The 25,000-nt window shown below is 48.7% G+C and overlaps 1 protein-coding gene across 1 annotated transcript in view; it reads left to right on the top strand.

Annotated features, from left to right (window-relative positions):
- Positions 1-25,000, top strand: part of arhgef28a (Rho guanine nucleotide exchange factor (GEF) 28a) — a gene marked incomplete at both ends in the record, with an annotated part of 63,535 nt that overhangs the window by 1,246 nt on the left and 37,289 nt on the right. Inside the window, 14 exons of the mRNA XM_084442554.1 lie at positions 5,189-5,339; positions 5,502-5,897; positions 8,807-8,993; positions 9,491-9,680; positions 10,482-10,545; positions 12,204-12,256; positions 12,510-12,600; positions 17,305-17,408; positions 17,601-17,893; positions 18,403-18,601; positions 18,710-18,830; positions 19,577-19,666; positions 20,523-20,565; positions 24,843-24,944. Coding sequence (XP_084298680.1) covers positions 5,189-5,339; positions 5,502-5,897; positions 8,807-8,993; positions 9,491-9,680; positions 10,482-10,545; positions 12,204-12,256; positions 12,510-12,600; positions 17,305-17,408; positions 17,601-17,893; positions 18,403-18,601; positions 18,710-18,830; positions 19,577-19,666; positions 20,523-20,565; positions 24,843-24,944 — 2,084 coding nt within the window. The remainder of the gene's footprint in view (positions 1-5,188; positions 5,340-5,501; positions 5,898-8,806; positions 8,994-9,490; positions 9,681-10,481; positions 10,546-12,203; positions 12,257-12,509; positions 12,601-17,304; positions 17,409-17,600; positions 17,894-18,402; positions 18,602-18,709; positions 18,831-19,576; positions 19,667-20,522; positions 20,566-24,842; positions 24,945-25,000) is intronic.

Here is a 25,000-nt window from a genome sequence, read left to right as displayed (position 1 = left end):
TGCTCTCCCCTCCTAGGGGGGTCACAGAGCAGCCGTTACAGGCCTCACTCAACCTGACTGAGGTCCAGGTCTCAATGCCAGGCTTTGTGTACGTATGCACTCTGGAGTGGATATCTGTGAGTGAGAGAGTGTTATTGTAACCGGCCTGTTAAAGTTTTATGGAGGGCCTGTACAAAGACAACACAGAGTCTGGCTCATGCCAGAAACTGCAAGGCAGCACAATGGACAAATGGTAGTATTGAGTGTTGGGCAGCCAGTTCTCCATGTGGTAATTGGCTATATCTGAAGAGGTGGTTTGTGGTTAGAGCTGTGTGAAAAAAATGGCCAGACAGAGATTTATTGAGTTCCTTTGAATGTGCTCAAGTCTTTCTCTCTCTCTCTCTCTCTCTCTCTCTCTCTCTCTCTACCTCTATCTTTCTCTATCTATCTCTATCTGTCTCTCTCTTTCTCCCTATAAGAGAAATGACTGATATACATGGTGTGTGTGTGTGTGTGTGTGTGTGTGTGCGCACGTATGGGGGGGTCCTAGCTATATGCTATTGTTGGCTGCAGGTGAGTGATCACTCGCTAGATGCCTGGTATTTGTGTTCTGTTTCGGGGTGTTTTGGGTGAGATCATGTAAACACTGCAAGGTTTCCAAAGCACCAGACTTTTTTTTGGTATCTTTTTTTTGGTATCTTGTATCATGCGGTACATCAGTACCGCATGACTGCGTACAGAAATACTTTAACTTTCATTGCAGTTTTTAGGTTGTGTCTTTATTTGCCAGCTTCTCTTGCCCACTCATGTCTTACTCTAAAGTCTACCAGATAGTGGTCCCAAGACCTTTTTCACAACATTTTCTCTACTTGACCACTGTTTAAACAGCTATTGTTATACACAAATGCAGATTTGACTGACGCCAGCCACATTATCCTGCATGTGTGTGTGCAGGTGCCAGCATGCTGCCGATAGCACTTATGAGAACATTGCTGAACGAGCTTGACCAGGTGGTGCTATCTGTCTGCACAGGTTAATGATTGAAAGCTTTTGTTTTCTACGAATCGGTGTACGTATGTAATGTGTTTGCCATGTTGGTTTTACCAGACCAATAGGACCCCCTCATTGTGCACTTATTTTATAGCTGAAAGATATGAGGGAAGCAGGAGAGGGATGTACAGTATACTTCTATATAAACAATATAAAACATAAACTACTGGTTCTCTGCCAGAAATTGATAAATCATGAGACAATAACTGAGATGTGTCTGCAGAAATGTGACTGCAAATCATAACGTGACACCTGAAGCATTTCAATTAGGTTTTGCCTAAATGTAACTACAGTATTTATCTGTGCTCTGAGTCCCTGGTCTGTGATGTGGTAGGTTCACTGAGCCCTGCATGTTTTAGTGGCAGTCTCTGACATTAATTAATATCTCATTAATGCACTAGATTGAATCAGAGGTATGTGACTCTGTTGAGGGGAGAATCTAGAGCACACACACACACACCCACACACACACCCACACACACACACACACACACACACACACACACACACACACACACACACACACACACACACACACACACGGAAGGCTCCCATGGGATTCCATTCTGGTACATTGAGTCTTAATTTTTCTTTGTCAATTGTGTCTTCCATATCTCTTTGGGATGACATACCTTTGGAATATTTGTAGTGTTTCCACCTCTGAAAAACATCACCTTTGGTAACTCTTGAAGTGGGATAACTTGAGAAACAAGGTATTGTGTTTCCTCATATCTAACCCTATTACTCCAGACAGTAATGAGCAAAATCTAGGCAGCCTGTTCTCATGATCTTTGATCAAAGTAGATCCATTAGCCATTAGCTTTAATAAGGGACAATAATAGCAGTCAAGATTATGCTCCGATTCAGCAAACTTCAAAGTGCACAGTATAAACTCAACCAGCTGTTCTAGCACTTGACTTAAAGGTAGGGTAGGTGATTTTGTAGAAGCCAGGAAGAGTTTGATTTTGAAAATCCAACCGAAAAAACCCCCTGCCCCCTCTCTTCAGGCCTCCCTTCAAACCCATCCTCCAAACTGGGGGGAAACAAATGACACTCGCTAGGCAGGTACAGGCAGGTAGGCCACCCAATCCACCCAATCATTTCAAGTGGGCACGGTGAAATGATTGGACAGGCTTATTACAGTCCTGCAACTTCCACAGATTATATATATTTTGTTTCAGAGCATTTTATTTATTTAGGGATATGAAGACAATTGCAAAAATATAAATAAAAAGGTGCTTTAGGAAAAAAAATGCCTACCCTACCTTTAATGAGCTTTTTTGGACAGAGAGATGAGGGGGAAGAGGGATAGAGAGAGAATTCAGTGCTTCTAAAACAATGTTATTCTGTGTGCTGCATGATGGCTTGTGTTTATCCAGGCTCACTGCTCCTCCATCCTCTCCTCTGCCTCATCCGCGTCACACTCCTGCTCTGACTCATTATTAGACTTGTTATTGAGCCGGCTGCTGCTGCTGCTGCTGCTGCTGTTGTTGTTGCTGTTGTAAGCTTGTTCCCTTGATGTCACCTGTATCACCTGATCACTCGGGAGATAACACACATGAGAGCTCAACACCAGTCTCTCTCTATCTCTCTCTCTCCTCTCTCTGCCCCTCTCTATCTCTCTCTCTCTGTCTCTCTCTCTCTGTCTCTTTCTCTCTGTCTCTCTCTGTCTCTCTATCTCTCCTCTCTCTGACCCTCTCTCTCTCTCACTCTCTCTCCTCTCTAATTTCTCTCTCTCTCTCCACTCTAATTTCTCTCTCTCCCACTCTCTCTCTCGCTCCTCCTAATGACGACTGCTCAAACATGGACCTGCTGCCGTTAGCCGGACAGCGTGACCAACACAGCTGGGTTGAGGTTTAGGGCCATCGTCACCACCCTCATCTTCCATAATGAGCACATTAGGGACCAGATCTAAACCCGAACACCCTCCCGACAAACGCTATGAGTTCACCTCCCTGTGAATTATTCAGGTGTCACTGGAACCAAATGCGTCACAGAGTCATGAGGGACGCCTAGGGCAAAGACCATGGATCAACCTGCTATGGGCTCCACTCTGGTCCGCCCTGCCCCCCCCCCACACCTCCTCCTGCCCCCTCCCCTCAGTGCTCCAGCCTCTACCCTATCGGCTCAGCTCCTTATCAACTGTTCCGGACAATCCTATCTTATCTGGGAAGCTATATTCCCTAGCCGTTTGCTACTCAACTAGTCTGTGGAGTTCACTTTTCCTTTTCCTGGTTCGCCTCTATTGAAAAGGCTAGATATCAGATTTATGATTGTTTGATCACGTCGTCGGTTTACTGATGTACTGTCTTTGCCCGGGGATTTCCTTTTTTTAGTTCCTCTCGGTCCTTCCCAGTCATGTGTTAGACCTCATGGAAGAAGCCATGCTGAAATATTGATGCAGCTGATGTATCATGTCCTACTAGTGTGATACTCTGCTGTCTTTACCCGGGCTCTCAGGGCAGTGGGACAGGCTCGTGATGACTCAGACGGTGCATTAGCTCAGTCTATTAGCTCAGCCCACTGGAGGCCAATGGTGTTCCTAATGATGTTGTTTGGGTCACACGGCCCATCGAATCTCAACCAGTCACTCACGGTAGGATAAGCGGCGTCCGTGACGTCCGTGAGTCTGTCCGTCTGTCTGCCTGTCTGTCTGTCTGTCTGTCTGTCTGTCTGTCTGTCTGTCTGTCTGTCTGTCTGTCTGTCAGTCTGTCTGTCTGTCTCTCTGTCTGTCTCTGTCTGTCTGTCTGTCTGTCTGTCTGTCTGTCTGTCTGTCTGTCTGTCTGTCTATTTCTCTGTCTGTCTGTCTCTCTGTGTGTCTGTTTCTGTGTGTCTGTCTCTCTGTATGTATGTCTCTCTGTCTGTCTGCCTGTCTCCTTGTCTGTCTGCCTGCCTGCCTGCCTGCCTGCCTGTCTGTCTGTCTGTCTGTCTGTCTGTCTGTCTGTCTGTCTGTCTCGCCTCTCCCCAAACCCCCGCGCATTTGGCCGTCCCTCATGCCAGGGTCGGGGTTGCCGCAGCAGTTCGCGTCCCACCCTTCTCGTCTTCAGAGGACACCGGCTGTGTCGGTCGCCGAGGGAAACCGGATCCCCCCACGCGAAGGAGAGAGTGAGGGAGAGAGGGGTGGGAGGGAGGGAGGGATGACATGGAGGTGGAGGAAGGCATCATGCGGGGGGGGGGGTAGAAAGTGAGACGCGAGGTGAAAGAAGCAGGTGAAGGAATAAGGATCTAGGAAGACATGAGGAGAGAGAAAAAGGAGAATGGTGAAAGGTTGTGTTGGGGGGGGGGTGAGGGGGGGGGGATTAAGGATCATGAAGGAGGTGAAAGGAAAGCTGGTATCTGAGTGTCGGCTGAAGAGACGAGTGAAGTGCGGAGCCGCGGAGCGGACGGTGGGACATTCCCACAGCATGGGACTGGCGGAGGGGGTCTCTCTCTCTCTCTCTTTCCCTCTCCCTCATTCCGTTCTCCCATCCCTCCATCATTAACTTTGAAGGGCCCCTCAGAGCCCAGGGAGGGCAGGAAATGTCGGAGGAGGACTTGAAAATAATGGTGAGGCTTTAGCGTGAGAGAGGGAGAAAGAGAAAAGAACCTTTTCAGACACACCTTATTCCTCCCCAGGCAGGAAAGTGTTCCATCCCAGAGTCGACGTTCTCTGGTGGAGCACTAGGGTGTTGTTTAAAAGGGGGTGGATTCTGAATGGCTGCCTTGATGAGGTGACTGAGGAATGTACGCGTGTTGACGGGCTGGTTTTATGTATCGACCTTGTTTCTCTCACTGGTTAACAAACTGGAGTGTCACAATATCTGATTTCTTTTGGCTCTCTCCCTCTCCCCTCTCTCTCTCTCTCTCTCTCCCCCCTCTCTTTTCTCTCCCCTCCTCTCTCTCTCTCCCCCGACTCTCTCTCTCCCCTCCTCTCTCTCTCTCCCCTCTCTTTCCCCCCCTCTCTCTCTCTCCCCGCCTGCTCTCTCTCTCCCCCCTCTCTTTCTCTCCCCCCCTCTCTCTCCCCCCTCCTCTCTCTCTCCCCTCTCTCTCTCCCCTCCTCTCTCTCTCCCCTGTCTTTCTCTCCCCCCTCTCTCTCTCCCCTCCTCTCTCTCTCTCTCTCTCCCCTGCCCCCCCCCCTCTTCTCTCCCCCCCTTTCTCTCCCCCCTCCCTCTCTCTCCAGGGCCAGGTGGAGGTCTGTGCTGCGCTGCGGGTCCCGGACCCGGAACCAGAGCAGGCCGAGTTCTACGTGGTCCTCGAAGGTTCCAAGCTGACGCATGTGACCGTGGCGAAGAGAACTGACGACGGGGCCTCCCTGCGCTTCACGGTTCCCGGTGAGTCGGTCCGGCCCGGCCGACTGAACGCGGGTCACTGAACTCCACTTTTCATGACTTTCCTCTGAAGTTAAGGTTCACTCACTGTCAAAACAACAGTCGTTCAGGCGTGGCTCCGACAGTCCCGGGCAATAATAGACGCGATGTCGTCCTCCCCCGCAGGTCACGACCTCCTGGAAACCGCCTCTGTCTCCGCCTACCTCCACACAGGGGGCGTGGTCAAACCCTATGTGGGCGGAGTCTCTCTTGAGTATGTCCGTGATGCGGCACAGGAAGTGGCAGAGTACCTGGTAACCAACGCCGACCGTCTGAGCCCACAAAGCTACCTGGAGGTGCTACGGAGGTTGTCGCCGGGGGAGGGGGCCAGAGACAGGAGTGGCGGTCCAGAGAAAGAGCCCTGTCCTGGGCAGGTGAACCAGGATGAGGGGGTTGTGGTGGCTGGACATAGCCTGGAGGATGAAGCTGGTCTCAGGGAGATGGATGAGAGGATAACCCAGGCCATGGCTAACATGGACTTCCCTCCACAGTGGAGCAGCATGGGCAGCCAGCCCAGAGAAGGTAAATATTTATCCATCCCATAATACTACAGCATAATGCCGTGTGAAGCTGACTACAACATGTGTTGACTAGGGATCAGAATCACTGTGTTTAGATTGAGAATGATGTCATACTATTTTTTACCATTAGTGGGAAACACATGTGGTCGTGTGCATATTAAGAATCCGACAAACATCAACATTAAACACCGAGCAAAATTAGTAGACTGAACTAAAATGGAAATCTAAGACTGGACCTGGTTCTAGCTCAGCAGTTTTTTTTGTGAGGATAAAGATGGCGTCCTGAGGCCAGGAGTTGGTCTGGCTGAACTGGGAGCACCTCCAGGTGAAACAAGCTTCTTCTGATGCTTTCTGACACTTCAAAAACAGGAGGTTTTTAGGAATTCCTCGTCTCATGCCATCAGTCATATAGATCATAATTAGCAGCGGACGCGGGAGATAGTCTACAAAGCATTTCTCCCACGATTGGAAAGAGAAATATTAATCATGAAGATTTTCCCTCTCATTTCAACAGAGAACATTCCGGGGTTGTCGTAGAAACATGTCAACTGTAAATGCACAATAGTATTATACAGTAGCTGTACAACATACTGGTAGGCCGCCAACCCTGACGTTGGAGTCATCAAGACTCAGATCATGATATGGAGTCTAGGCTGCATGTGTGTAGGTCAAAGATCACCAGCCGACCAAAGAGTGGTGTGTGTGTGTGTGTGTGTGTGTGTGTGTGTGTGTGTGTGCGTGTGTGTTCCAAAGCCATTAGTATTCTGGAGGAAGATAAGCTGAGTCTCACAGCTGAGGTGTGTTCAGTGCGGTTAGCTCTGGACCATCTGTCTCACCATACGTCAACTGTTGTACACACACACACACACACACACACACACACACACATGCACAGACACACGCACGCACCTACTGAAACAAACCACCACCAGTGCATCACAGTTACCATGTAGGGAGCTCTGGCCTGATGGTGAGGTTTTGGCGATATGTTCCTTTCGTAATCGAGTAGAACTGGTCAAACTCACTCCTGGATATCAGTTGGCAAGTCGGAGGACACGAGATCATCGAACCCAGTGTGGGCAAGTGAGGGTGGAAGTGATACGAGCGACGTGGTGACGCCTGTGACAGTGGTGCGGGTGACTCCGGATACCCGGCTGGGCTCAGCTCAATCGTCTGGCGTCGCCGTCGGTGTGGGGAGTCCATTTTGGTTGGGGGGGGGGGGGGGAGTGTAACCGGGTTGACAATACCGAACCCTGAACCCTGCGACGCTTCCAGCGTTGAACAAGGAGCTACTGTACGCGGCGTTCAATTTCCCAGGGTGGGTACAGCTGATCGTCAGCTCGCCGGTGCCAGTCTGCCTCTCCATTCAGCAGCCCCGTAGGCTACTGCCGTCCTGCCAAGCACGAAACAATAAACAAGCCCGAGGGCACGTACTGCACAGACTAGCGGTGCAGGTAGCGAAATACGAGCGCAAGAAAATACTCCACTTTAGAAACCCGGCAACCGCTAGTTATTCTACCCGGCTGAATCTAACTTCCGCAGTCAGAGGCGAGGGACAAGGGATGGCTAGGTAGGTAGCCGCGCAGACCGAGTTCACCCACAGCCTCTTACATAAGCGGCAGGGTTGATTGTGTTTGCTAAATCGTGCCGATGAATGGTTGCCCGTCTCGTCGTAAAGGTCACGCATTGTCTGTGTGCCGCGGTGTCAACTCCTGTTAGCGGGCCGCGGACGCCAAGCCGAGCCTCTACGCCGTCTCTCTAGGAGAGACACGCTCCGCTGACATGAGCAGAGACGAAAACGATAGAGTTCACGCTTGGTTTTTCTCAAGTTCTCTCAACAAGACTTTCGTGAATGGAATTCCTGCTTGCTGAACTCGGACGCTGAAAAAGACTGTGTATTCATCCGTATCTGATGATACGGGTCACAATCGAGGAGATGACAGAGCCTTTCGACGCACAGTCACAAAGTGGGGGGAGAGGAAGGAATGGAGATCGACCAAAGCAAATTCCTAGTACGTGTAAAAAACTACCACGGCCGATAAACTGATTGTGATTCTGAGAGGGAGTGAGAGTTAGAGAAAGTCTCTAGAGGTTGAGACTGAAGAGAGATATACTCCGTCGCCATAGTAACGCTGCCCTTTCGCTACCCTGTCCTCGTTGCTCGAGAGAGAAGAACAGAGTGAAAGATAGAGTTGTGTCAGTCTAGTGTTAGAGACATTCAGGGTGTGCTTCCCAAACAACCAGGTCCCATGTAAAGGACGTTTGCCCTGTGGCCACCTGCACCTTCTCTCATAAATTACAATAGTAAAGTAAAAACATGCTGAACCTGTTTTCTTCATTGTGTGTGTTTGTGTGTTTGTGCTGTGTCCTAATGTTCAGTATAATAGAGAGAGGAATACTCCTCCCATACACCCCAGCTATGAGCAAGTTCTTGACCCTAGCTCAGTGAAATACTTGCTTCCTCTGGTGTTCATCTTCTCCTTATATAGTGGACTCCACACAACCGGCGTGATGTCGCCTGCTACGTACCATTCTTAATATAGACAGAGTGTGTTTGAGTAGACTCATGGTGGCACATAGGTTATGCAAGAGATGTGAAGTGTGTTTATATCCAGAGACCGGATGTTTAGCGTGTAAAGTAAATATGAGTAGGGATGGTGTGAATAGCTTAGTAGGGGTCGCAACCATGGCAGCATGATTTGTCAGTGGTACAAGCCAGGATACTCATATATTATCTCTTATATGGGGGACCAATACTGCTTTATCTGTTTTAGGTTAGAGGTTTTATATTCTCTCTCTCTCTCTCTCTCTCTCTCTCTCTTTCTTTCTCTCTCTTCCTCTCTCTCTCGCACACTTTTTCTCCTTATCTTTCTCTCCCCCTCCCTCCTCTCACTCTCTCTCTCTCTCTAGCTGAGCTCCACCCCAGAGAGACTCTCCTCCACCTGTCCGTGCGTCTGGGTCTGCTCTGCCTCTCCCGCTTCCTGATTCGCCAGCCCAGGGGTCAGAGGTCACTGACCCTGCCCAATCAGGAGGGAGACACACCCCTCCAGCTGGCCCAGAGAGGGGGAGACCACGCCTTGTTCCGGGCGCTCGCCACGTGAGTCTCCAACCCGTCTCATCACATGTAGGCGTCCCTGAGTGACATCACCATCACTTATTCATGAGAGGAATGAACTCCTCACCTCTCAGATGAGTGACAGATGTTCTCAGACAAACCTTGTTTCCTCATTGGCGATAAAGTGCATGTTCTCATTTTTCCTCTTTTGTCATCAAAATGTTTTCTTTCTTTTTCTTTCTTTCTTTCTTTCTTTCTTTCTTTCTTTCTTTCTTTCTTTCTTTCTTTCTTTCTTTCTTTCTTTCTTTCTTTCTTTCTTTCTTTCTCTTTCTTTCTTTCTTTCTTTCTTTTTTTTTTTCTTTTTTTCTTTCTTTCTTTCTTTCTTTCTTATTTTTGCATTGTACTTGTTGTTCATCTTATTCTGTGTAAGAGCTTTGGCAGCGTTACAGGTGCAGAGGCAGCTGGTCTTGAGCAGAGTCATGCCATCTCTATCCGAGAACAAAACAAACCAACCCGTCTGTTTCTTCAATCTCTGGCAGCCCCCCGGTCCAAGCAGATGCCCCTCCTGTCGGGGTGAGCTGTGTGTGGTCCGACAGCTCTCGGACCGTGCTCTTCTGCCCCAGCTCGGACTCCCTGACCCTCACGGCCCAACGGGCGGTTGGCAGCAGCGTTCAGGACAGCATCGTGTTCCTCAGGGAAAAACTAACAGACCAGAAGGTTCTCAGACAGGTGAGAGGAGAACAGAGTTCAGCCAGACCGTCCGGGGGCCAGTGTAGTCACAGAACGCCAGCAGGGGTAGCTGGATTTGGAACAAAATTAATAATAATAATTAAAAAAATCGAACTAAAGGTACATGGACTTGTGTGATTATATTATAAGCCAGAGAAATCAGAGTATACAAAGGCATATCTCTTTTCTAGATGCTCAGTCAAAAAAAGGTAACTAATGTAATGCAGAAAGACTTGCAGCACTGTTGGCAGCTCCCAATGTTTTGTTTTATTCTAACATTTAATCCGAAATTTCGAGCCCGTGAAAAATTGGGAGCTGCCAACAGCGTCACGAGTCTTCCTGCATTACATTATGTAATCCATCAGAAAACTGTTTGACTTGTCTCTAAACGTGTTCATACAGGAGGAACAAACACAATAAAACTCTGGGTCATTATGGTTATAACAAGCTCCCAACAGTAAACATGGCCACGGTGAATGACAGTCTGTTGTTATGTGCTGTAATCATGCTATAATAACAGGTACTACAGTTACATGTATATGACCTATGTGAAAGATTAGGTTACATAATGTAGCGACCAGTGCCAGTTTAATTACAATGCCGGGAGGGCTGAACTGTATAGTCTTACTGTAGTTGCTACCACAAAAACTGGTCTGACTGAGAAGAGAGGGCTGTGAACTGACAAAATAGTAGGGAAATCACTTAAAAAGCTCTCTTCTATTTAAAGAAGAATAAAGGACACGTACACTTTGACAATAAGGGTTTCATGTTCATAGTGGTGTCTGCTCATGTCTGTTCCAGATCACCGAGCTCAGAGGTGACAGGGAGGAGCTCGTCCACAGCAAGGTCAAGGACAAAGACACGGGTGAGCTTTCATCTCAAATATGTCTCTGCAGGACCAAACTACTGCTCGGCTTCTATAGCGCGTTCTCATTTAGAATTTAGAATCTAAAATTTAGAACCTGGTTCTTAAAACGTATCGTGGCGCTTTAGCCACGCCCACACCCCTCCCGTGGTTCATAGACGGCTTCATGTTCTGGCCGGGATGCTAATGAGGAGCTAGTTACATCACTGCTGTTTACCTAGGACACACCAGCCTGAGAGAGAGAGGTCTGACCAAAACACACGTGACGTGTGTGTGGTCCCATCATGCCACACACTTCCCAGCACACACTTGTCAGATAAGTGTGTGTGTGTGTGTGTACCGTACCAAGAATTAATCAGCACCCACGCTACACATAGACAAGGACAGGGGTTGTGTTAGAGAGTGAGAAGAGAAGAGAGGAGAAAAGAGGAGAAGAGGAGAGAAGAGAAGAGGAGGAGAGAAGAGAAGAGAAGAGAAGAGGAGAGAAGAGAAGATGAGAGAAGAGAAGTGAAGAGAAGAGAAGAGAAGAGAAGAGAAGAGGAGAGAAGAGGAGAGAAGAGAAGAGAAGATGAGAGGAGAGAAGAGGAGAGAAGAGGAGAGAAGAGAAGAGAAGAGAAGAGAAGAGGAGAGGAGAGGAGAGGAGAGGAGAGAAGAGAAGAGGAACGAAGAGAGGAGACGAGAAGAGGAGAGGAGAGAACATTTGAGGAGAGAAGAGAGGGCAGGAGAGGAGAAGAATGAGAGCGTGTGCCAGAGCTCCAGAGCAGTGGTGTCATACTCTGTTGATCCTGCTTAGAATCATCCAAGATGAAACAGATGAAGAAACAGTCCTGCGATGTTAAGAGTGTGTGGAATGTGTGTCCAGGGTTTGCCTGGGAACCTGTAATACACACACACACACACACTGTTCCCATATACAAGCTGCCCAAATTTACTGTGTGTGTGTGTGCGTATTGTGGACTGTAGAGAGTGGTAACATACGCACACACACCACACACACACACACACACACACACACACACACACACACACACACACACACACACTGTGCCCATATACAAGCTGCACAAATTGACTGTGTGTGTGCGTATTGTGGACTGTAGAGAGTGGTAACATACGCACACACACACACACACACACACACACACACACACACACACAGAAAGCTCTTTGTGAGAACATCAGCAGAGTAATAGTTTGGGACTCATTCCCTCCCTCCTGGGTGGGCTGCTTGTCCCTCTGTAATAGCAGTGCCCCCCCCCCCCCACACACACACACACGTTACTCTCACAAACAGGTACTGCTTGTCCTCCACAGCCTTCAGTATCGTATATATATGTATATATCGTGTTTTCAGTAACCATAGAGACAGCAGGCTTGCTATCGACAGGAAATGTACCTGGGTATCGACTGGACTGTTCAGAAACAAGACCCCTAATCTGTGCATGTGTGTGTGTGTGTGTGTGTGTGTGTGTGCGTGTGTGTGTGTGTGTGTGTGTGTGTGTGTATGTGTGTGTGTGTGTGTGTGTGTGTGTGTGCGTGCTACCGCCCTGCTGCTTCAATGTGGGGGGCTTGATCTCTCACTCCTCATTACTGGAAGCGTATTTCTAGGCTGAGTCTCTCTCTCTCTCTCTCTCTCTCTCTCTCTCTCTGCCTTGCAGATGTGAGCGGGCCTCAGGGAGACGTGACCAAGCAGCCTCAGGGAGAAGACAACGTGAGTATGAAGAAACACCAGGCTTTTTCCGGAGATAAATCTGAAGACAACTGGACAGGACCACATAGTATACTGTCTATGGGCTTTGCTTCACCTCCTTACTGAACCTGTGTGTGTGTGCGTGTGTGTGTGTGTGTGTGTGTGTGTGTGTGTGTGTGTGTGCGTGCGTGCGTGCGTGTGTGTGTGTGTGCGTGTTCTGTTCTTACCCAGACCTCTCTAATGTGCTCTCTTTGTTCGCTGTTTTGTCAAACAGGTTTTTGAAGAACAGCTTGTCCTATCACTGGATGATGATGATGACGATGATGATGATGATGATGATGACATGCTCCCTCCATTACTAAAAGGTGAGCCCCCCCCCCCCCCCCACCGCTCTCTCTCTCTCTCTCTCTCTCTCTGTCTAATCTGTTGACATTCAATCAGGACTTCAGTGTGAATCAGAGTGGGTGCTCTGAGAACAGACGTTGCCAAGTTTTTACCCCCCCTATTTTTGCCCCCTGCTGGTCTTCAGTTGAACTTCAACCTTGTGTACAGTACATCCTCTGTCCGGTAGCCTCTGGCCCAGTGGAGTACAGATCCCTTGCCATACTTGCATGCTGCCTATATCAACAGTGACCGACAAGGCAGCTTGTCATGTTCGCGGGGAAACTTTATTCAACGTCATATTGGAAATCGAAGAACAAATACGTCAACTACCGAACAACCGCGGCTGTGTCTGCTGAAAACCATCCCTCAGCGCAAACCGCTGTCCAAACAGGAGGCCTTCATGGAAAGCACTTATACTTTAGAGTAATCCAAACGTTTTACCGACCCCTGTCTCTTTGAGGTAATGGATGTATTATCTTCCCTGGACTTCTTCCCTGGACTTCTTCCCTGGACTTCTCCCCAAACAGGGTCCGTCTCTGCTGCCGCCACACTGGCCCTCCCAGTGACCACCAGGAATCTGCAATGTCACTCGCACAAAAGCAGGAATGGGGACAGGCGTGTCCCGGGAAAACTCCCCATAAAAGGGGGGGGGGGGGATTCCTCTGCAAACCCCCCCCCCCTGCTCCCCCAACTCTGGGGTTGGACAGTGGTCCTCTGTAATTGGAGTGAAGGCAGGAATGTTAACAAGCTCAAATGTCATAGGCTTACAAAAGCTGACATTTAAGATGATCCACACACACACACACACACGCTGGAACCTTGAGTTCCCCTCCTGACCTGCATACACACACACATAAACACACGCGCACGCATGCATGCACACACACACACATGCACACACACACACAGACACACACACACACACACACACACACACACACGCCTACTAGTAAAACTGTAATTGAGGTGGAGGATGCTGTGAGGTTTAGGAGGTCGCCATGGCTACGTGGAATGCTAATTTCCTGTGCGTTGTCGGGGGAAACGGCTGGTTTGTTGCAGAGTTTGTGGTAAACTCAGTGCCTAAAGTCTGGTGTTGCTGACAGACAGACACCTGGAAACCTGCCAGCCAGATACCCCATGCTGACGCACTCTGCTGTGTGTGTGTGTGTGCTTGCGTGCGTGCTTGTGTGTGTGTGTGTGTGTTATCCTTTCTCGCCCCCCTCTCGCTGTAGGGATGAACTTTTTAAACCTCTTAAAACAGAGGTTGATATTGTGTCTGTGCGGTTATATCATGCCTTCGTCCTCGGACGGTAGCAGTCCTCTGGTTTAGAGGTTCCGGGTGCGCGCTCCTCCCCCTGGCTGCTCGGATGAGTCCCCTCCGCCCCCCTCTGTGGTAACAGCAGCAGAAGACCCCCGGGGTTTTTAGACTTTCCACATCTGCGTCCAGATCACCCAGAGACTCCAGGGAACGATGGGGAAAGGCAGTTGCGGTTTTCCATTGACAGGATGAGAGTGCGTGTGTGTGTGTGTGTGTGTGTGTGTGTGTGTGTGTGTGTGTGTGTCTGTCTGTTGTCCCAGAACATGGCCGCCCTTGGGATCATCCGGTCCACGCTCCCACTCCAACCAAAGAGAGAAAGAGAGAAAGAGAGAGAGCGAAAGAGAGCGAAAGAGATCGAGTGATAGATGGAGATAGAAAGAGAGAGAGAGTGAAAGACAGTGATAGATGGAGATAGAGAGAGAGAGCGAAAGAGAGTGATAGATGGAGATAGAAAGAGAGAGAGAGAGCGAAAGACAGTGAGAGATGGAGATAGAAAGAGAGAGAGAGAGCGAAAGAGAGTGATAGATGGAGATAGAAAGAGAGAGAGAGAGCGAAAGACAGTGATAGATGGAGATAGAAAGAGAGAGAGAGCGAAAGACAGTGATAGATGGAGATAGAAAGAGAGAGAGAGAAAGAGAGTGATAGATGGAGATAGAAAGAGAGAGAGAGAAAGAGAGTGATAGATGGAGATAGAAAGATAAACGGGCGACCGAGTATGGCCTTTCATGGGCGTGGCTGGACGGTGAGGGATGGTAGGTGTGTGAGGAAGCCGGAGATCCCTGCTGATACCCACCAGTAGTGTCATATTAGCCATGCTAGCGGCAGAGAGCAGGAAATGCCTGACTGATGCCCAGGATTTCCTCTACATTAGCCTGGGCGTGGCTAGGCCGGGCTAGTCTGTCTGGGCCCGGCCGGCTGGCCCAGACATCAAAGACAGGCTGGAAAACAACACAGATCCTCCGCAGGACTGGGCCAGAGGCCGTTAGCTGGCTGGCCTAACCCCGCTGACGTCGCTGGGCCCACAGTACTGGCGCAGAGAAGGGAATCTGTCTTCTCAAGCAGCGCTGTCATAGAGTGTGCGCAGGATACTGGTCGGTCGGTCTGTCGGACGGTCTGTCTGTCTGTCTGTCTGTCTGCTTTCCTGTCTGTCTGTCTGTCTGTCTGTCTGTCTGTCTGTCTGTCTGTCTGTCTGTCTGCCTGCCTGTCTGTCTGCTTGTCTGTCTGTCTGTCTGTCTGCTTTCCTGTCTGTCTGTCTGCCTGCCTGTCTGTCTGCTTGTCTGTCTGTCTGTCTGTCTGCTTGTCTGTCTGTCTGTCTGTCTGTCTGCTTTCCTGTCTGTCTGTCTGTCTGCCTGCCTGCCTGTCTGTGTATCAGTGTGCTATAATACATTCATGTTCCAGTAACAACGTGTAGAATACATATCAGCCATGTGACGAGGCAGAAGTGTACGGAACCCCCGGGATGTGATAGTTTGCAACGACTGTCAATAAGGCATCTTTGTTTAAGGGGTTAATTGATCGCAAACAGCTAATTTCCTCTCCCGTATTCCTCCCGGGGGCAAACTTGTACATATATAGCCAGCCTGCTTGTGGCACAGAGTGGGTTATTCACAAACCCCTACCTTGACCCAGGACGTGACCCCTCCTGGCCCTGGTGGACCTCACATCGTCCCTGGTCTCAGGTCCAGCTGACTGTCGGCCAGGCCGAGCGCACGTCAACCATTGATCATTATCATTCTGTACACAGCAGGAGTTAGCCGGTGAATTCCCAACCCTACTACATACACTTACACTGTGGGATTTCAATTATTATTAATCCAAATAATAACCAAGAATAACATACATCCTCAGCTTTTTACTATTCTTACTGAGGCCGCTCATGGCACTCCCAACTGTCTAAGCCCCCGACACACCAGGCCAATAATCGGCCGTCGTGAACGTCCGTGAGGGTCGGTGGCTCGTAAATGTCGCACACCGTTGGCTACCTTGGAGAATTTTCGTGACGAGTCGGGACATTTGAGCATGTCTAATTGGCGTTGGAGTCACGGAAGTGACGAAAGCAAAGAAACTCAGGGCAGTAATATTAAAGATGGCTACCTTACGTTGACAAAAAAAACATCTCAAACAGCTCAAAATCTTCACAAGTAATCATTCAAAAATTGTAAAAAGTGTGGAATACCTTAGTTTAATTTAGATAGCCTTCAAAGGAACGTGTCATTGGAATGTTGACATGAAAAATCGCTATTCACGATGTCAACTGCATTTCCGTGTAGCCTACTACTGCATTTTGTTGTCCCAGTACTTGCTACGGTGTGATGTTTAATCGTGGTCTCATCTAGGGAAAAAGGCTGTGCATAACTGAAGTGTTAGTTCTGTCTGCGCTGACAAACCCAGTCGGCCGGGCATGCCCTCGTTGCTGCCCAGTCAGTCAGGGGTTAACCTTGATGTGTGTGTTAGACTTTCCACGGAGGCTTTTATGAAAACAAACCTTTAAAGGTCATAAAGGAGTATTTCTACAGCCTGCCATTTAGATTTGCTCTCCTCTCCAGACAGCTGCACTCGAACGAGCGCACGCTCACACACACGCACACTGTAAGTGCACTCTCTCTGTCTCACACACATACAGCACACGCACACACACACACACACACACACACGAACATACTGTACACACACCTATCAGAATAGAACAAGGTTGTAGGAATATTGAAGCAGACAGTAATTTCTTTCATCATGTCCGACAGTATCATTTAATAACTGCAGTTGTGTTCTAACATTCCATCATACTGGCGCACGACTCTCTTCGAGCTGTTATTGAACAATTGAATAATGTTTCTGGGTCAGGGTCTGGTTCAACAGTCATGACTCATGAATCATTATGTGCCAACCAATCGTTAATCTCTCTCTTTCTGTCTCTCTCTGGAATACTGTGATACATTGTCTGCAGTTTTACGTAAATCAATTTGTATTTTTCTTCTCTCTCTCTCTCTCTCTCTCTCTCTCTCTCTCTCTCTCTCTCTCTCACACACACACACTCTCTCTGCAGACAGCATTGCATATCTGTTTATCTCAGAATCTGGGAACATCTCTCTCTTCTCTGTCTCTCTCTCTCTCCTCTCTCTCTCTCTCTCTCCTCTCTCTCTCTCTCTCTTCCTCCCTCTATCTGCCTTGGCATGAGGCAGATAATGGTGAATCTCTCATCTAAAGTGGCCTCCCTCCATCTTCCATCCATACTGACAATAAATCACTCAACAAAGGAAAACAAATTCTTGCTCGACAGCTCCCATCTTGCTCCCATCAGGACAGACAGAGCAGGGAGAAGAACTGGGATGTACCCGTTCTGACTGTTTTGGACTGTGTTGTTCTGCAGTGAAAGCCCGGCCGGTCCAGCCCACCCCCTCCGCCCCGTCTCCACTGGCGTCTCTGACCAACGGCAGGAGTCGGGTCCTCTCCGACAGCGCTCCGATGACGCAGGTAGACCGCCGCCCGCCCGTTACGCAACACGACAAAAGGAGAAACTATTCTGTCTGCGTTCCTGGAAGTGATGTCACAGCATACCTCCTCGTCTTTCATTTAAGTGTCTAATATTTCAGTCTCTGTTATCTCTCTCTCTCTCTCTCTCTCTATCTATCTCTTTATCTCTCTCTCCCTCTTTCTCTCTTTCAGGTGGAGGATATGGATGTGAAGTTTCGTGTTGCCGGGGTAACCAGGGCCTGCTCCGGGACAGACAGTAGGGGGCGTGGCCCGGCGGATGCAGAGGCCCTCCTCCTCCTGGCCGCAGACACACCCCCGCCGCCGCACCCCTTCAGATCAGAGGACGACCGGGCCTCGCCCCCCTCCTCCCCCCTCTGCTCCTCCCCCTCCCCCGCGGACCGGACCCGTGCCAGATCCAGCCTCCCTTCGCAGTCGGACCTGACCGGTCGCGGGGAGAGCCCTCCCCTGGAACACAGTGACCTCAGGTATTAGGCTGCTCCTATTGGTCCGTCGCTTTGTCACTCGAGCCTTTGGGTTGTCATCAACAATGATAACATTGTGTGTAAGTTAATGATGACATCTGAGTACTAACCCCCCCGCCCCCCCCCTCACCCCCACAACGGCATTTTGCCTTTTCTGCAGTCATAGTATCGGCTATGTGGTGATCCTGTTTGTGTGTGTGTGTGTGTGTGTGTGTGTCTGCGGTGTGTGCATGTGGGTGTGTCTGTGTGTGTGTGTTTGTGTGTGTGTTTGTGTGTGTGCTCATCCACGGTGTGTTTGTGTCTGTATCTGTGTGTGTGTCTACAGTATGTCTGTATCTATTTGTGTGTGTGTGTGTGTGTGTGGGTGTGTGTGTGTGTGCACGCGTCTATGTCTGTGTGTGTTTGTGTATGTATGTGTGTGTGTGTGTGTGTGTGTGTGGGGGGTGTGTGTATCTGTGTCAGTATCGGTGTGATTGTGATGAGGCCGTGTGTGTTCATCTGTCTGCCCTCAGCCCTAGTCTAGTAGCTCTGGAGGTGGACAGTGAGGAGGAGGAGGAGGAGGCGGGGCTGGCGATGAAGTCCCCTCTCTCTTGCCTCTCCTCCGACCCCCGCAGCAGTGGAGATGAGAGGGACAGCTTCGTACCCTCCCCTTACCTCACTTGCACTCGTACAAACTCCGCCTCCTCTGTTGGCGACGCTACGCCCTCAAAGGTACACCTCTTTTTTTTTTTAAAGACCAATGCACTGTACATGTGGACCATTGTACAAAGACCAATCTATGAGGGTTGTGTGTGTGTGTGTGTGTGTGTGTTGTTCCAGGATGACGGGATACGTCTACGCTCCTACTCCTCCCCCAAGATCAGCCTTTGCCCCCCCCGTTTTGCTAGAGACTCCGCCTCCAGCTCCAACCCCTCCACCCCCACCCCTGACCTCGGCTCAGGTTAGTGTTGGCACGACGACGACGTGATGTGATCACACAGAAAATCAGATTTTTTTATTGTTGTGACTGATTTAATGTGACATTTAATCTTGAGACAACCCATCGAAACTGTGTGTTTTAAGAACTTGTTTTATCTTGTATCTAAGTATAAGTAATGAGAGCTTTTGTTGTTAAAGGACATGGATGAAATTTGATCGGGAGTTTGGCTGGTGTGAGAGAGAGTGTGAAGGTGTAGATGATTTAACCTGCTTCCCGTAGCTACTAACTATTACTATCTGCCTAGGTAGAGTGCCTTCAATATGACTAATGCTGGTATATGGTCAACCCTGATGCCTTCACAGCAATATACATTCATATCCGTTCAAATATATATATATCCAAATATTCTGGATATCTCCATGCTTTGGGGTTTAATTGAATTCTTTGAACTCCCAAGCTGTTGCGCTGCACGTATCCGGAGTTGACCCTGTCGTTCAGGCACTCGAATGACCGCTGCATGGCCCCTGCTGACCACGCAGTCGTCAAAGGCCCTGTTTGAGTGACTGGCGGGAAACGCGTCCCTCTGATCTATGAGCGGACGGACGGCTGAAAGTGTGGGCTCCTCTGTGCAGCTGACACCGGTCCGTGTCGTGTCAGATCAGCGTAGCTCAAACGGGGCCTGAGGCTGTTGGTCGTGAGACTTCCTGTCTGTGTGGGTGTGCCGTAGTGAGCCCTGTGTCCCACTCTGCCCCCCTCCCTCCTCCCAGTAGACGGTGTGTTTCAGAGCATCATCCACAGCCGATCTCTCCTCCAGAACATCTCTCTGTCTAAATCTCTGTCTCTGCTCCACCCTGGTAGTAAGTACAGCATGCCCCAGCCTCCAGCGCTCAGCTAAAACCAGGCTTGGCAATGGCTACGGCAAGTGTGCGTATGTGTGTGTGTTGGGGTGTGTGGGAGTATGTGTGTTTTGGCTTTACTATACGTTGTGGAGACCAAATGTCCCCACAAGGGTTAATTTTAGGGTCAAAGGTTAGGGTTTAGGTTTAGGTGGTGTTCTTTGGTTTTAGGTTTAGGGATAGGGCTATGGTTAGAGGGTTAGGGGTCAAATGTTATATTTTGGGTTACATTTAGGGTTTAGGGTTAGGGTTAGGTTTAGGCGGTCCCCACAAAGATAGGAAGGTCAAGATGTGTGTGTGTGTGTGAGTGTGTGAATGTTTGCGTCACTGTGTGTACCCGTGTGTGTGTGTGTGTGTGTGTGTGTGTGTGAGAGAGAGTTGTGTCCTATATTGGCTGGCTTGGCGGTCCTGCTTAATCACCGTATAGTCCTATCGCAACATTCTGTGGTGACATCATCAACAAGGGGCGCTGTGAGGGGGGCGGGGGGTGTTGTGGTGATGTAATCAAGGGGTGACAGGCAGCACGCTTTTCCCAGCGGCCTGGGGGTGAGACAGGCCAAGAGGGCCATGTGCTCCTGGGCATGTGCATGGTGCCCTGCCAAGACTGGCATAGCTACAGTACAGAACATGAGTCCTGTTGACACATCTGACCATCATCTCTCTCTCTCTCTCTCTCTCTCTCTCTCTCTCTCTCACTCTCTCTCCGATTTCATGACTTTCTCTATTGTCTGTTGCGTAATCATCTACTTCAATGTCTTCCCCTGTTTACGACACTATATCAGTAATCATATTTAGTAATCATACTTTCTGTCCACAGAACGGAGAGCCTCCAGCCTACCTGAGCAGCCGCAACATAAAAGGTATTCATTCATGGATCGTATTAAAATGATCTACCGTGCGATCTGCCTTTTCACAACATGGTGTGTGAAGTGTAATGGTTCCAGTGTGTGCTACAGACAGCTGGGTTCACATTACCCTGCCTCAGTGTCACATCAAAAAACAAATCAAACTGATTCACTTTATTGGAAGGTTGTCACTGGCTTCACATGAAATACAAATGTGTATTTTGATTCTGTGCAGTCTACTGTCTGTAAGTGACTCATACGCCTGGACTAGATTCACACCGGCCTTTTGTGTTTCACTCTCCCATCGAGGGACTATGACATCACAGGCATTCTCAGACTCGCACGAGGTGAAAAGAAGCACCCGCGAGCGACGTGTAAGGTCCCCATGGCGACTTGGTTTCCTGGCGACCCGGGGCACCGTTGTCCTCTTTAAGTTCACGGTTGTCTCTTCCAGGGCGCTCCTTTGTTGGTGCCGAGCCTCAAACGCTGTTCTCAGACCAGCCTTTCTCTGTCCGTTCTCAGGCTGTTCTCAGACCAGCCTTCTCTGTCTGTTCTCAGGCTGTTCTCAGACCAGCCTTTCTCTGTCCGTTCTCAGGCTGTTCTCAGACCAGCCTTCTCTGTCTGTTCTCAGGCTGTTCTCAGACCAGCCTTTCTCTGTCTGTTCTCAGGCTGTTCTCAGACCAGCCTTTCTCTGTCTGTTCTCAGGCTGTTCTCAGACCAGCCTTTCTCTGTCTGTTCTCAGGCTGTTCTCAGACCAGCCTTTCTCTGTCTGTTCTCAGTCTGTTCTCAGACCAGCCTTTCTCTGTCTGTTCTCAGGCTGTTCTCAGACCAGCCTTTCTCTGTCTGTTCTCAGACTGTTCTCAGACCAGCCTTTCTCTGTCTGTTCTCAGACCAGCCTTTCTCTGTCTGTTCTCAGGCTGTTCTCAGACCAGCCTTTCTCTGTCTGTTCTCAGGCTGTTCTCAGACCTGCCTTTCTCTGTCTGTTCTCAGGCTGTTCTCAGACCGCTGGCCTGCCCATAGCACAGGCGGTGATGCACAGAGATAGATATTTAAAAACTCTGCCTACGACCATCAGTGAGATTGCTAGCACGAATAGCTGGCGCAACAAGACAAAAAGCTTGAGTTGCGTGCTCTGCTCGAGTTGGTTACATTAGACTGTGGCGTGTCTATTTGTCAATATTTCGGATTTGAATCCAAAGCTAATAGAGGACCTGACAACATGAATGAGGCAATCTGTAAACTAGAGCCATTTCTCCCTCTACTTACTCTTGTTGTGTCACAGTGAAATATGACACTGTTGCTCTCTACTGAGGTTGAGACCCACTCTGTTGCAGGTGAGAGTGAGTGACAGGAGAGCAGAGCAGACAGGGGTCTCATCCCAAGCTTCTATTTTACAAATTATATTTTACAAATTACTTTTTATTTGATGAAAGTGGGTGCTGATATGAGAAAATGAACATATAGACTACATATAGAATAGTAGGATTCAATGATTATTTCATTGTTAGACCTACACCCAATATACAAGTAGCCATATGTTGGGTAAAATTATGTTTTAAAGTTAAAGGCCCAATGATCGTCACACACCTGAGTGTGTGAAATTAGTTCTCCGCATTTGACCCATCCCCTGGGGGAGCGGTGAGCAGCAGCGGTGATGCTGAGTGCCAAGCAGGGAGGCAATGGGTAACATTTTTATAGCCTTTGGTATGACTCGGCCGGGGATCGAACTAACAACCTCCCAGTCTCAGGGCGGACACTAACTAACCACAAGGCCACTGAGCTGGGTTTTTGCTCCTCAGCAACAAGATACAAGATATCCTAATAATAAAAACAGTCCAATGCAGTACAGTAGCAATACAGTAAGAATACTGTGGGGCGAATTCACTAAAGCAAATTGCGCCCGCTAATTGCACCATTACATTGCGCGTCAGTTGCGCCAGCTATGTGCTCCGTTTTAAAAACCTATTCACTAAAGACATTGCGCTAATAATATCCCAGCGCAAACACGCCCATTCGGTGTTTGCGGCTGAGTGCAATTTGCTGCTGATATAGGAAATGAATATAAATACTGCGCATACAGCACATACAACTCGTATGCATATCATTGGACGATGGCAGACAGAAAAAGAAAGATACGATTTTCAGACAGCGAGCTTGAAGGCCTCACGGACGAGGTTCAAAAACATGTCTCACAGCTTTCCGCAAAAAATATCACGACTGCAGCAAAAAATCATATTTGGGGTTTAATTTCCCAATCAGTCAGTGCCATTTGTGTGTGTAAACGCGGAAGACTGCAAACGGAGGTGGAATGATTTGAAAAGACGAACAAAGGAAAAATTTTCATTTTATGTTATGCAAGTTGCAGCACGATGATCTGGCATACTTTTGGGAGAGTGTATAACATTGCCCCACCGGTACGATCTAGGCATCTAAACGGCTTTTCAGGATTCCAAATGTGCACTCAATCACACCGCGCGTCCTGATGTGAGCCCAGTTGTACGCCGCCTCTCCAACGTTGGAAGGATTACGCACGGGAGTCATCATCCATGGCTGAAGATGATACCTGCCGTCACCTATGATACAAAAGCAAAATATTTTCAAGACCATTCAAATAAAAAAAAATATTGTGTAGGCTATGTTTTTATTTATTTATACCTATATCGGCCCCCAGCCGTTCAATGAACAGCTATAGGGAATGCGCAGTTTCGCGTATAGACTATTATACGCACAGTTTCGTGCTATGTAGGCTATTATAAATAAGTATTATTCGTTGGGGGAGCTTGGACTCGCTGGGGACGGGTGGAGAGACGCATAGTCAACTGAGCCTCCCCAGACGCGACTTCATCCTCCAGTTGGCTGAAGAGCTGCGCGCTCTGGTGTCCAAACAGCTACCGCGGTGGTTCTAGTGTTAAATCAAAAAGTGACCTTCTTCTAAATATTCTCTCACGAACAACATGCCTGGCATTGCGATGCCGAATTCGCCTCGCAACAATCACTGCTGCCATGATCAGTGGAAAGGCTGGCCATGACACCCCTTGCGCTTAAATACCACCACGTCTCTGAAAACGCAATTAATTTCACTTTAACTGCGTGAGGCAATTTGCGCCGATCTTTGTGAATTGGGCAGGTTTTGCAATGATGTTCATTTGCATAGAAAGGGGAACATTCTCCTCCCATATTACCTAATTTAAATATCAGCTAATAACACCGGCGCAGAGAAACGCAATGACGAACGCAACGCAGTTAACACCGTATTTCACCCTTTGCGAGGGCTTTGTGAATAGCAAACATAATTTTTGACTTATTTGCACAGGCTTTGCGTCAGGAAAAGCTGCGCAATCCTTTAGTGAATTCGCCCCTGTGTGTGCAAAGTGTATAAAGTGTATGTTAATGATAATTAAGTTAATCATAAATAATAATTCAAGAAAAAAGACCGCTGGTATCGGATCGGTATCGGCTGATATCCAAATTCTGGTATTGGAATTGGATCGGAACTGAAAAAAAAGTGAATCGGTGCATTTCTACGCTCAGGGGTGTAGAGATGCTCCCGGGAGCAGTCAGCTGATTCCTGCACAAATCTAAATGCAGCTTTGGGTTCAGTTTGGCCCGGTTCATTGGTTCATTGCGGCATTCTGATCATTCAGGGCGGTGGGATTTATTTGCCCGCTGAAAGCAGGGGACGGACAAAGAAAACGCATCCTTTCTACTTCCTGCCTCAGTGTGCTCCTGTTCAGAGAGAGGGTTTTTGGCACCGTGCCAGCTGCTTTGTCCTCCCCTCCATTCATCTGCTGGGGTGGCCTCAATAGCCACAGACATGGGGAAACAGCTCCCCCTGCAGTTAAACATGGGAAGTATGGGAAGTCTGGGAAGACTGTGTACAGTATGTGTGTGTGTGTGTGTGTGTGTGTGTGTGTGTGTGTGTGTGTGTGTGTGAGAGAGTGTGCTATGTGTCTCCTGAGGATATTAAAATTGTGTGCGTGTGGGTGTGTTTTGTGTCTGGGATATTACAGTTGTGTGCGTGGGTGCATGGTGTGTATCTTGGATATTGAAGTTGTGCGTGTGTGTGTGTTGTGTGTCTAGGGTATTAAAGTTGTGTGCGTGTGTGCTGTGTGTGTGTGTGTTTTGTGTGTCTAGGATATTTAAAATGTAATGTTATTTCATTTTACCTTTATTTAGCCAGGGGAGCCCATTCAGACCAAAGTCTAATTTCCAATGGTTCCCTGGTTACCCAGCATACATCATAAACAATATAAACTATGTTAAAGTTGTGTGTGTGTGTTGTACCCCCCTAGGGAAATAAAGTTTCGTAAGCGCGCCCAGTCAGCAGACGACGAGGGCAGCGCTGAATTGGCAGAGTCCCTCCAACACCTCACCCTCTCAGAGTTCCTCAAAGAGTACGTAGGCATCGTCCCCCTGATCCTTAACCCTGAGCCCAGCCAGCCGGTCCCTC

Source organism: Borostomias antarcticus (genome assembly GCF_949987555.1).
Source record: "Borostomias antarcticus genome assembly, chromosome: 8".
Lineage (NCBI taxonomy): Eukaryota > Metazoa > Chordata > Actinopteri > Stomiiformes > Stomiidae > Borostomias > Borostomias antarcticus.
This window is presented reverse-complemented; position numbering and strand designations above follow the sequence as displayed.